At 48.3% G+C, this 13,017-nt stretch overlaps 1 protein-coding gene across 1 annotated transcript; it reads left to right on the top strand.

Moving 5' to 3' along the window:
* The first annotated feature begins 9,267 nt into the window (after positions 1-9,267).
* On the top strand, positions 9,268-12,331 carry SDR39U1 (short chain dehydrogenase/reductase family 39U member 1). The gene is given in 8 exon segments (XM_081227548.1): positions 9,268-9,331; positions 9,638-9,744; positions 9,840-9,924; positions 9,927-9,970; positions 9,972-9,991; positions 10,296-10,417; positions 11,176-11,319; positions 11,593-12,331. Coding segments are annotated over 8 exon segments (951 nt in total). The 5' UTR covers positions 9,268-9,315; the 3' UTR covers positions 12,006-12,331.
* Positions 12,332-13,017: the final 686 nt, after the last annotated feature.

Here is a 13,017-nt window from a genome sequence, read left to right as displayed (position 1 = left end):
GGATATCTCCAACCCAGAAAAGGGATGCTTAGGCTTCAGCCAAACCTGGCCCTAGAGCCAACTCTGAGTGCACCTGAAATCCAGCCTGTCACTAACACCAGAGTGACCCCAAATTTCTAGAGAATTCTAGGCAGAATTTTTGAAATTAAGCCAAGCCTCATAACAAAAGCTTTTCTTAACATTCTTTGCCACATACTTGATGCTTATCACCACCTACCGCTGGAACCAGGACTGGGAAACCTCCAGTCCCGGGATACCTGACAAGAGCCTATGGTGAATGCCAGGCCACAGTTCTGGGATCATCAAACAGACTTCACTCTAATTTATAGGAGACAGGGGGACAGGCCTTCCTGCCTGGCTCCTCCTTCTGAAGTAACTCTCCTGCCTCCATAGCCTCCCACACCTAGGCTGCCCACACTGAGGGACTGCCAACATCTCCCGCTTGCTCCTGCCTCAGAGCTTGGGAGTCCTAACTCCAAATCTAGTTAGAAATGCAATACAGTGTGAATTGAAGAAAGCAGAATATTCAAAAATGTACACTCACTTTGACTGCAACAGTGTGGAATACTGTACGTTTTGGGAGAAAACTGGACAGAATTCTTCAAAAATGGAGATAATTGTGTCAGAATTATAATTAAATAAATGGCTTATCCATTCTCTTTAAAATTATTTCTACATTTTTACAAATGACCAAAAACATGAAAAATGCAGAGAAACAAAAGTGCTTTCTGAAACTGCTTAGATGCTCAGCGAATGATCTTATCCCTGTTACTCCCATACACAGCACAGTCCCCAGGGAGCAGGGAAACCACAGGACACAGTGCCATGCTGTCCAGGAAAGAAGATGAGGGAGGGTAGACTTCCTCAGGATTGTCCAGAGGCTGTGCTGGGAGGGACCACCTATGGGAGAACTTTAAGGATGCCCTGAAGGCAGTGTCTGGGTCTGCCCCGAGCCATGAGCCCAGAAAATAAGAAGCTCTTCTTGGACACAGAGTGTGAAAAAAGCTGTTGATGCCACACTGATCTCTTCAACCAGCTCACCCAGAAAAGACAAGATCAACCACCAGTGCAGATGTGATTCAGAGATGCAGAGAAAGTCATGGCTCCAGCTGTCAGATGCTGGGGTTTGATAAGAGGAAGGAAAACTTTACAACATCTGCAGGAGATTTAGCCCAAATACAAGATGATTTCCCCATGCCATGGAAAAGAACAGCCTAGGACCTGCCCAGCACAAACACTACACAATTACAGTCCAAAGCAGACAGCTTCCCTGGGTTCTACCAAAAAGGCAGGGACAGAAGTGAGGAGGCCAGGGATTTCCCTGGCGGTCCAGTGGTTCAGACTCCACGCTTCCACTGCAGGGGGCGTGGGTTCAATCCCTGGCCAGGGAACTAAGATCCCGCATGCCGTGAGGCACAGCCAAAAAATTAATTAATTAATTAAATTTTTAAGAAAGAAGTGAGGAGGCTAACCAGTGTACCTCCACCCAGAGCTGAGCCTTCACCTAAGGCATGGGAGCTGTCTCCCTCCCTCTCTGCCTCCCATCATTCCCCTGGTTACCGTGGTGCCCTCGCCATCCAGCCTGATATAGAGAATTGGTGGATAAACCTAAGGAAATCTCCCAGATACTAGAGCAAAAAAAAAGACTGACAAAAACTAGAGAAATAAAAAGAAAATTGGAGCACCAGTCTAGGAAATTCAACACCTGAATGACAGAAGTTTGCGTCAGCATAAAATTAAAACATTTTCAAATAGTTTACTTCCCAGCCCCCTTTCTCAGCACTGCAGGATGTGCTCCACCAACACAAGAGAATAAACCAAGAAGTGAAGAGAGATCCCAGGATGACAGCCTTTGGTGTGGGGAAAAATCAAAAGTGGGGAATGGGGCTAGTATTTTCATAAACGTTCTTGCAGAATCACTTAACGATTTAACTATCTGTGTGCATATTTGATAATAATAAAGCACGCAAAAGACAGGTGTTGAGTAGCTATCTACTGGGGAATAGAGCATTCCAAATGAAGAAGGCTGGGAAGGGGTACATGTCCGGCAGATGGCACCACCGAGCAGCAGGCAAGACAGCGTGGGAGACAATCAAAGAGCTGGTACGTTGTGTGGATGGTGATAGAAGACAGGCATTCCAGGCACTGCAAGGTTACCTGGTTCTCATTTTAGATCTGGTGGGAAGACATTTCTGTGCAACCAGCAGAGATGCAGGTAATGATTGCTGTAGGCGGTACCGTCAGCAGCCACTGGCCTTTGCACAGAGCTGCAAACCTAGAGCGGCTGGAAGGCTACTTTATGCCTCCACAGAAGTCAACCTGGGAGGGGCGGGGGGTTGTCCCACCTTCTTCCAGGGAGGCCAGCACCACCTGGCTTGGAGAGCCAGATGTCCAAGCCCAGGGCAGAGGATGGGGAGGTACAAGCAGGCAGGTTTTGTTTGACCTGGTCTCCTCTCCCTGCCAGGCTTCACCTCCTATGTTGTCCCAGGAGTCCCCCACCTTGCTCAACACTCAACTTACAGTGCTTTTCCTTTCCTCCTGCTTTTTTCCTTTCCTCCTGCTTTTTTCCTTCTGCTGCTTGGCCTTTGTCTTCACAGAACCCAATTCAAGATGAAAAACTATGATTCGGACACCAAACCAACCCATGAGTCTCAATAAGGGCACTTGGTCATTCACTCACAGAGGAATGTGTGATTGGCCTATCTGCCTATAAGTACTAATATTATAATATCAAATTATAATATATTATGATGATGATTATCATATCGAGCATCATCAATGTTGTTAGTCATCATCATTGTGGTTGTTACTGTTATTATTACAGATTGTTGTCATTGTGATTGTTATAAAATATTGAATAAAGTTTCTCTATCCATGACAAAAAAAAAAATGTCAGCCCTAAGCCAAGGAAAAGCAGGCTCAGTGCCAGGCAGGGCTGGGCAGGCAGTCCTCAAGGTCCCCAGGTGCATCAGAGTCCAGTCCAGGTCCCAAGGGAAGCACTGGCACTCACCCTACAAGCCCAAGTCTGTGTGACCTCAACAATGCCCAGCGCTTGTGGGGAGGCACAGAGGAGAGAGGCAGTAAGGCACTAGCAGGGCAATGTCCCCTACCCTGGCTGAGAGGGGACCAGACCCCTGATTTAGACAGGGCCTCTTCTCAAAAGCAGCCCAACCCTTCACATCCAGCCCAGCTTCCCGCTGGACTCAGAGCCCCCTGGAAGTCCAGTCACTAGGCAGCCTCGGCTTCCTTCAGCCTGCCCTGGACTTGGGGCTAGGACTCCCCCAGCTGGCCACCTTTTGAGCAAAAATGTGCCTCTCTGCCACGGCCCTGCCCTCAATCCAGAAACAAATCGTGCTGTGCACCTACAGTGTCCCAGGCACAGGGAGACAAGAGTAAATAAGACAGGTTCAGTGCCTGCCCTATCAGAGCTCACAGTCTATGAGGCTTTGCCTGATTTATGTAATAATCTCATTTCGAAAAAAATACAAGATGTGAAGTTGTGTCATTTGTATAGAATAATGCAAAGTTCACAAATATTATTTCGTTTAATCCCAAAATCACAGTAGGATTAGAGCTGGAACACTAAGACTTAGCGCTGAAAAGCTGTATGGTTTAGTGGTTAAGCATGCCAGCTCTGGAACTGACTGCCTAGGTTCAAATCCCAGCTCTACCACTTAGTAGCTACGTGCCGACCATAGGGAAAATAATGACTTTACGTCTCGGTTTCTTCATGTCTGAAATACAGGTAATTATAGTTCCCAAATCATACAGTTGTTGTTAGCATTAAATGAACCAATATTCTGCTTAAAACAAAGAAGAGCTCAATATAAGTTAGCTATCATTGCTATCACCTAATCCAAAGTCCTAATTGTGTAATTAGAACCCAGAAAGGTAAAAGGACTTCTACAGTCATACAAAGTTTCTGACCCTTAACCAATGTTCTATTCTCTCTGTCACTGATCTTCTAAGGAACTAGAAAATTCACTCAAAGGAACTTAACTTACCCACCAGCCACTCTAACCAAATGCTTAAATCCTCCTACCTCATCCTCATCTGGTGATCACCAAGCAAGGTGGCTACTCCACTTTCTGACCATTCAGATTAGAAAGTTCTCGAACTAAAATCTGCTTTTTGCAAACATGGTTCAAAAGGATACATGCACCCCAATGTTCACTGCAGTGCTGTTTACAATAGCTAAGACATGGAAGCAATGTCCATCGACAGAGGAATGGATAAAGGAGATGTGGTACTTATATAAACGGAATATTACTCAGCCATTAAAAAGAACGAAATAATGCCATTTGCAGCAACATGGATGGATCTAGAGATTATCATACTAAGTGCAGTAAGTCAGACAGAGAAAGACAAATATCATATGATACAGCTTATATGTGGAATCTAAAAAAAAAAAATGATACAGATGAAGCAAAAGGTGGGTAACAGAGCAGGGAGGAGAGTGGATCTAAGAGGCGAGTGGAGAATAGGGCCTTTTTCCTGTCTGCATCCAATCCCTGAGAGAACCTTCCACTGAGGCCTTTGGCCTGTTCTGTCTCTCACGTCTTTGGTTGACAGTCCTAAAGCCACACCCCTTCCAGGAATCACATCACAAATAAATTATTTGCACTCAAGTCTTTGTTATCAGGGTCTGTTTCTGGGAAAACCCAAACTAAGATACCCCCCGAAATCGAGATTTTTTAAATCTACTACAATTATTACAATGTGATGTTGATGCAAAGACAATCAATTAGAGCAGTGAAACAGAACGGAGTCCAGAAAAAGACACATTCATCCATGGACACTTGGTTTATGACAAAGGAGGAAATACAGGGCAGTGGGAAAGGACACTCATTTCAGTGCATATTGCTGAGTCAAGTGAATATCCATGGGGAAAAGTGAAATTTGACCCCTATCTCACACACACACAAACATCAGTTCCAGGTGTCCCACACATTAAAAGTAAAATAATAAAACTTCTAGACAATATGACAGGAGTATCTTTATCACCTCGGGGTTTGGAAAGATTTCTTCAAGGCACACAAAAATCACTGACCTCGGGCTTCCCTGGTGGCACAGTGGTTGAGAGTCCGCCTGCCGAAGCAGGGGACACGGGTTCGTGCTCCGGTCCGGGAAGATCCCACATGCTGCGGAGTGGCTGGGCCCGTGAGCCATGGCCGCTGAGCCTGCGCGTCCAGAGCCTGTGCTCTGCGACGGGAAAGGCCACAACAGTGAGAGGCCCGCGTACTGCAAAAAAAAAAAAAAAAAAAATCACTAACCTTAAAACAAGTTTCTCAACCTTGCACTACTGACATTTTGAACAGGATAAATTTTTGTTGTGGGGGAATGTCCAGTGCATTGTAGGGTGTTTAAAAGCATCCCTGGCCTCTACCCACTGATGCCAGTAGCACCACCACCACTGCCCCAGTTATGACAACGAAAAATATCTCCAGAACATTGCCAAATGTCCCCTGGGGGAAATGTTGCCATGTTTGGTGAGGGGGGACAGAACACACAGTTAGAATTGAATCTCAGATTCAACAACAACAGCAACAAAAACAGTGTGTGTCCCAAAAATTTCCTGGGAAACAATTAAATTTTTTCATTGTTTATCTGATATTCAGATTTCACTAGCAGTCCTGTATTTTATCTGAAATTCACCGCCAGTTGAGAACTACTGTCTTAAAGGAAAAATGATTTGATAAATTGGATGACAAGAAGGACTTCTCATCAAAAGACATCTTTAAGACAGTGAAAAGGCAAGCCACCCTGTGGAGGAAGATCCTTATAGCACATATGCCAACAAAGGGCTCACATGCAGAATTTATACATAATGCCTGTCAATCAATAAGAAAAAAAAATAAGACAACCCTAAAGAAACACTGACAAGAGACTTGAACAGGAAATTCACAAAATTAGATATCCAAATGGCGAATAAACATATGAAAGGCACCCAACCTTATTAGTAATCAGGAAAATACAAATTTAAACCACAATGCAACTGGGACTTCCCTGGTGGGACAGTGGTTAAGAATCCGCCTGCCAATGCAGGGGACACGGGTTCGAGCCCTGGTCCGGGAAGATCCCGCATGCCGCGAGCAACTAAGGCCATGCGCCACAACTACTGAGCCTGCACTCTGGAGCCCGTGAGCCACAACTACTGAGCCCGTGCACCGCAACTACTGAAGCCTGGGCGCCTAGAGCCCGTGCTCCACAACAAGAAGCCACCACAATGAGAAGCCTGCGCACCGCAATGAAAAGTAGCCCCTGCTCACTGCAACTAGAGGAAGCCTGCGCACAGCAATGAAGACCCAACGCAACCAAAAATAAAATAAATAAAAATTAATTAATTAATTAATTTTTTAAAAAAATGTCTATGGGTTCAAGTCCCAGTCTAGGTTTTGACCAGGTTCGAGTCTCAGCACGTGGGTTCAAGTCCCAATCTGAGTTGCTTGGTTTCACTTCTATCTCCACAAACTCTGGGGTCTAAGGAGACTATGTTAAAAAGGGGGACCAACCGCGATGAAGAGTGGCTCCCGCTTGCCACAACTAGAGAAAGCCCTCGCACAGAAACGAAGACCCAACACAGCAAAAATAAATAAATAAATTACTAAACTCCTACCCCCAACATCTTCTTAAAAAAAAAAAGGAAGGGGGGCAACAGAGGGGTTCTAGGCTCCTTTATCTGTTGGATCTCCATGTTAGGATCTTGGTTGATTGGTTGGTTGGTCCTATCATACTTTAATTAGAAACTATGTGAAATGATGATGTGAATAGCATTTAGCAAATTACATGCCAGAGCCTGAATGAAGTTGTAAAAATCTGCCCAAGCAAAATGAAGCAGGGGGCATTCACACAGAGCTGGCATGGGGGAAGGTGCAGAGTTGCCAGCAAACCCCTCATCCTGCCCTGCCCCAGCCCACGCTGAGAGGAAGATCCCTCCCTGAGTCCTGGCTTCCTGTCCCGCCCCACAGTGATGGCCTGACCACCCAGAGGGACTGTGCTCAACTCCTTTTGCTGCTTCAGGAAGCAGCTGTGGGGGAAACTGTCCCATTTCAATGAAAGAAGTCCTTGTGATTGCCACAGACTCAGGAGGGGCCCTTGTCTTCCTGAAGGGCACCAACTGCACTTGCCCCTACACCCAGATGTGCAGACAGAAATTTCTCAGGTCTTGTCGTCTGGCTCGGATTTGAACGTTTTAACTGCCAAAGTGTCAGATGGACTTTGAGATCTGCAAACGGTTTAACTTAACTAGATCAGTTGTCAAAGGAGAGGCTGAGGAGGAGGGAGAAGCTGACCCACCCATCTCCAGAACCCCAGAGCAAAAAGACTCTAAGGCATTACAAACCTGCTCTCCATCAGCCTCCCAGGGGAGGAGGAGTGGTTACTGGGATCAGAGCGCTGTCCCTATGTATGTCACCTCTTACAAGGGGCACAAAGCTCTGGAAGGGATTCCCACCTCACTTCCATGAGGATACTGATGGACCTCCACCCTGCTGAATCTGTGGTCTAAAGGCATCTGACTTAGCAGACTCTCCTCCCCCTCTCCCCACAGCTCCCCACCCCCGCACTGTCCCAGGTATTGTCTCCTGTCAACCAGGCCTCTGGGTTACAAAGACTGACTGACAAAGCACAAGATAGCCTCAGTCCCAAAGCACACTTTGCTTTTGGTCTCTGGAGAGTTCTTTTATTTTCTAGCTAACTCGACAACGCATTTAAGTGAAGATGTGCTCAATTCTATCCAGCATATTCATTTGTAACGGAAGTGTTTCAGGATACATATGCCACAAAGTGTTCCTCCCACATATTTTTTTATATATATATATATTTTTTAAATACTTATTTATTTGGCTGTGCTGGGTCTTAGTTGCGGCATGTGGGATCTTCGTTGCTGTGTGCAGTATCTTCGTTGCGGCATGTGGGATCTTTAGTAGCAGCATGCAGATTCTTTATTTGTGGCATGCTAACTCTTAGTTGCAGCATGCACGTGGGATCTAGTTCCCTAACCAGGGATCAAATCCAGGCCCCCTGCATTGGGAGCACAGAGTCTTAACCACTGGACCACCAAGGAATTTTCCCCACATATTTTTAAAAGACCATTCCACTTGCAGTGTGTGGAACAGTTTGGAGAGAGAAAAACATGCTGAAGCAGAAATCTATTAAAGAGACTACTGCAGAAAATAGATCAAAGAGGATAATAACTTGAAGAAGAGTCATGGTGGCAGAGATAGAAATAGATGGATTTGGGAGATATTTAGTAAGTAAAATCAAAAGGGTTTTAGATATCCAAGAAGATATATCCAGTGGGAAGTTTTTATAGGATTCAGGAGCTCTGAGGCTCTCCTGTAGTTCATAGGCGATTCGGGAAGTCTTCTTTGAAAAAACTGGTAACCGAATTCACCGAGGTAGATTCTTGGGAGAAAGCGCACAATGGGAAGAAAGGAAGATCCGTAGGACCCAGCTTTGAGGAATATCAACATTGTAAGACCTTAGAGGAGGTGGAGCAAGCAACACAGACTGAATAAAGCTGGGCGAAAGACCCAGAAGAGAGTGTGGCTTTCCTTGAGGCCGAGAAAAGAGCATTTCCAAAGGGAGGGAGGAGTCAGCAAGTGATACAGAGGTCAAGAAAAACGACTGAAAACTAGGCGTTAGTTTTGGTGACACGTGGGAAATTAGTGATATTGGCGAGAGGGGCAATGAATGATAACGGCAAAGCCAGACGGATGTGAAGTAGAAGTAGAAAATGGACACCACTCTTTTAAGAAGTTTGGCTATGAAGGTGAAGAGAAAGATAGGACATTAGCGGAGGAAGAGGGCTGGAGAAGGGTTATTTTAAGTCTACGGGAACCTGAGAACGTTTAAATGCCGACAGGAAGGAGCCGGAACAGGGAGAAGAAAAGGTGAACTAATAGGCCGGGTAGAGAGAAATCCATTGTACCTCTGGACGGACTCTCTTGTACTACGTATCCACCAAACTGAAGAGACAGCCATAATTCGGAGGACTGAGCATCTTCGGGCTTTAGGTCAAAGGTTTTTTCTACACTAAAACCTTCCCTCCTCCGCCTCCTCCCCTTCTTTCCCCGCCCCCTCAGTCTATTTCCCCACCCCCCGGCCTCCTTGCCAAGATCCCCGCTTCTCCTTGCAGTGAAATATACAGCCTTCACTACGAATTCTTCCGGGTCGCCAGGCAGGGCCACGCCCAGTCCTGCCCGCCCCACAAGTGGAGGGCGCTTCCCGAAAGACGCATGCGCAGAAAGGGTGCAGTCGTCCTAGAGGAGGTGGACTCTAAATCTTGCGCAGGCGCACTAGGTCCTGGTCGCTATGAGGGTTCTTGTGGGTGAGGGAGGGCAGGAAGGGGTGGGGGGAGGAGGCCGGTTTATACAAAGAAAACATAGCCAGAAATTGAGGGCTAGAGGCCGTTTCTGAGAGAGGTCACCGTCTCGTGCACAGGCAACCTGGCCTTGGCCTCAGAGCCCTAGAAGCCGAATCTCCCTAAACTCTGTGACCTGTGTCACCTCTGCATCGCGGGGAGGGGGCGAGGAGGGGAGAAGTCTGGCGTCAGATGGGAGGGCACCGGAAGAGGGGGCCACGTGGGGACGGAAGGCGCCCCCGGGAGGATAAACACCTCTCATTTTCTGATCAGGTGGCGGAACGGGCTTCATTGGGACAGCCCTAACTCAGCTGTTGAAGGCCAGGGGCCACAAAGTGACGTTGGTCTCCCGAAAGCCAGGGCCCGGTCGGATCACGTGGGTATGTCCAAATTCTGTAAGCATGGGGGGTGGGGGGGGGCCTAGTTTGGTGGCGCAGGGCGAGGGCTCGCGGGCACTGTGCGCTTTCTCCAACAGGATGAGCTCGCTACGTCGGGGCTGCCCCGCTGCGATGCCGCCGTCAATCTGGCGGGAGAGAACATCCTCAACCCTCTCCGCAGGTCAGCCGGGCCCTGAAGCTGACATCCTTCAGAGCAGAGGGAGGAGAGGGCCGACTCTGAGGAGAACCTGTGAGCTGTGGAGAATGGGACTGCCAGATTGAGAACTCAGCCCATATCCCGGGCTGCTCGTTCCCCCACCCCCACTCCTCCACAGCCACTTGCCCTTCTTCCCGCTCAGCTGGTGGACCTTGCTCCCCACTCAGGTTGCCCAAAGTAGATGTGCCTTTTTCTTCTACAGAAGAGATGTACCATTCCTCTAAGCTGCAATGCAGGGTTTTATTAGAAACGGATATGGATGGGCCCCAGGGAAAGAGAGGAAAGGAAGGGTATGTACATGTATTTAGTGGCATTTTATTTCCCGTTTCTCCTGCAGGTGGAATGAAGCCTTCCAAAAAGAGGTTCTCAGCAGCCGCCTGGAGACCACACAAATGCTGGCTAGAGCCATTGCCAAGGCCCCACAATCCCCCCAGGTCTGGGTCTTAGTCACAGGTGTAGGTATGTCCCACACCACCAACCCTTAGACTAGCCAGGGAAAGGAGGGAGCACAGTGAGGGGCGGCTCAGGCCCCAGAGTGCTGGTCTTTTCCAAGCGCGGGAACTACCTAGGCCTTCATTCCATGCATATTTCTCCTGACTTTTGTGTACTTTCACTGAGAAATGGGGACCTCAGAGAAAGTGAGGGGAGTGGCACTGCTCCCAGTGCCAGGGAAAGTCCCACCTACTTCCAGGTCCCTTATTTCTTATAGCACAGTTCTTTAGGAACAGAATTCTTGATTCTTGTATTTTACCTTTGGGACCAAATAACAAACACACACACACACACACAACTAGCCACTGTTCTAAGTGATTTGCACATATTACATTTAATCCTTACAAAAAAACCTATGCGGTAGATACTATTATTCCCATTTTAAAGATGCAAAAATTCTGCACAGAGAGGTTATGTAATTTGCCTTTAGTCACAGAGTTAATAAATGGTGGAGCTGAGATGAAAACTCAGGCAGTCTGGCACCCAAGTCTTTATTCTTAGCTTCTCTAGCACCTCAGCTTAGCCCCATGACGAAAGATAAGAATGACTCCAGGGCCGGAACAGGTCATCTCATGGAGAAGATCAAGGGGAAAATATCCATGGCTCTGAGTTCCCATGGGGAGATCCCAAGGGCCAAGGAGGGTGAGGCCAAGGGGAGCCTTGACTGCAAAGGGCCAGACAGGACCAAGGACACGCAGAGCAAACAAGTGCTGTTCCACCGGCAGCTTACTACCAGCCCAGCCTGACTGCCGAGTACGACGAGGACAGCCCAGGAGGGGATTTTGACTTTTTCTCCAACCTTGTAACCAAATGGGAAGCTGCAGCGAGGCTTCCTGGAGATTCTACACGCCAAGTGGTGGTGCGCTCAGGTGAGAACCAGGGCCCTGGGTATCAGACAGGGTTGGAATGTCTTCTCTGGGCTGGGAGGGTGGGGGGATAAGGGGAGCTGGGCTTACAGAGGATGCCTCCACTTCTAGCTAACCTACAGGTGGGAGGGCGGGACATCCCAAAGAGAGCCACACCCCTTGCCTGCCACAGAGCAAAGTCAGCCTGGGGAAAAGGTGAGGAAGGGGAAGCAGGGAGGAGCAGTGGGACTGCCTGGAGGCTGAGGGGCCTTCCTGTACGGTCCTTGCCTGCTCTAGGGGTTGTGCTGGGCCGTGGAGGCGGTGCCATTGGTCACATGCTGCTGCCCTTCCGCCTGGGCCTGGGGGGCCCCATCGGCTCAGGCCACCAGTTCTTCCCCTGGATTCACATCAGAGACTTGGCAGGAATCCTAGCCCACGCCCTTGAAGCAAGCCACGTGCAAGGGGTCCTGAACGGAGTGGCTCCAGCCTCCTCCACTACCAACGCTGAGTTTGCCCGGGCCTTGGGCGCAGCCCTGGGCCGCCCAGCCTTCATCCCTCTCCCCAGCACTGTGGTACAAGCTGTCTTTGGGCGAGAACGTGCCGTCATGCTGCTGGAGGGCCAGAAGGTGGTCCCAAGGCGGACACTGGCTGCTGGCTACCAGTATTCCTTCCCAGAGCTGGGGGCCGCCTTGAAGGAAGTCATATCCTAGGTGGGGGAGGCTCAAGGAAGGGCCTGAGGCCTGTCCCTCAGCAGGGGCTTCCTAATGAGAAACTATGAGCTCAGGTTCTCCTCTGCTTGAAACCTGAAACCATCTCCTCTTTCTCATTGTCCTGTTGCCTCACCTTGTTTAACTGAGAGACTGTCCGCTGTTTGAAGGTTGCAGTCTCATCAAGTTGGGACCTTACCCTCTTCAACTGCTCCTAAATAAATTCCCAAGTTTGGTTTCCCTGCATGTCCTGTTCCTGGCCCATTTCTCCTTTTTGCTGTGTAGAGAATGTTCCACAGTTTAGGCAATAAAGATAAATTATCTCACTAGCTTCAGCTCATCTCTTTGACCTGGGTTCTGAAATTTATTTCAAGGAGTGCCATCCTAGAAGACCTTTTACTTTACATGGGGTTTTGAAAGTTACAATGTGCAACATCTCCCTTCTTGGTCCCTCCATTGCCACAAGAGCTGGCAACAAATTTGAGGCACGAGGTTATGACAGAGGTAGAGGCAAGAATGGTGATCCATTTCCAGTGGGCTGTGTGGTCACCCTGCATACTTGTTTCATGCAGTGCCATTAGGATGCCAGCAGAGGGACGGACAAGGTCCAAGTCCAGGACAGCCTTCAGTCTGTCACTGAACAGCAGTGAGTTGATAAAGCAGTCGCACACTGGCCCCAGTTCATCAGGCTGCAGGACAAAGCTGTGCAAAGCTTAGGACTGTCAAAAGATAAGGGCTTGCCTCTCATCTGACTGGGGCCACTTCAGTCAACCAGGATCCCTAGCACAAAAGGGCAGAAGATACCTTGAGCCCACTGCATTCCCACCAGCATTCAAAGTGAAAGGTACAAGGAACCTATCAAAAGTTACAAACTCAATCCTTTCAGGGAAAGAGTCCCAAGTATTCATCAAGGAGCCTCTCCCTTTTTATCAACCCTGGTTTCTGCCACAGTTTGACCAGAAGCAGTTCCCCTAGCCCCCAATTCAGGCCATATTAACCAATCTCCTTTCTTCTG

The sequence above is a fragment of the Mesoplodon bidens genome (genome assembly GCF_964165515.1).
Source record: "Mesoplodon bidens genome assembly, chromosome: 3".
NCBI lineage: Eukaryota > Metazoa > Chordata > Mammalia > Artiodactyla > Ziphiidae > Mesoplodon > Mesoplodon bidens.
Note: the sequence above shows the minus strand (reverse complement) of the source record. Positions and strands in the feature narration are given on the sequence as shown.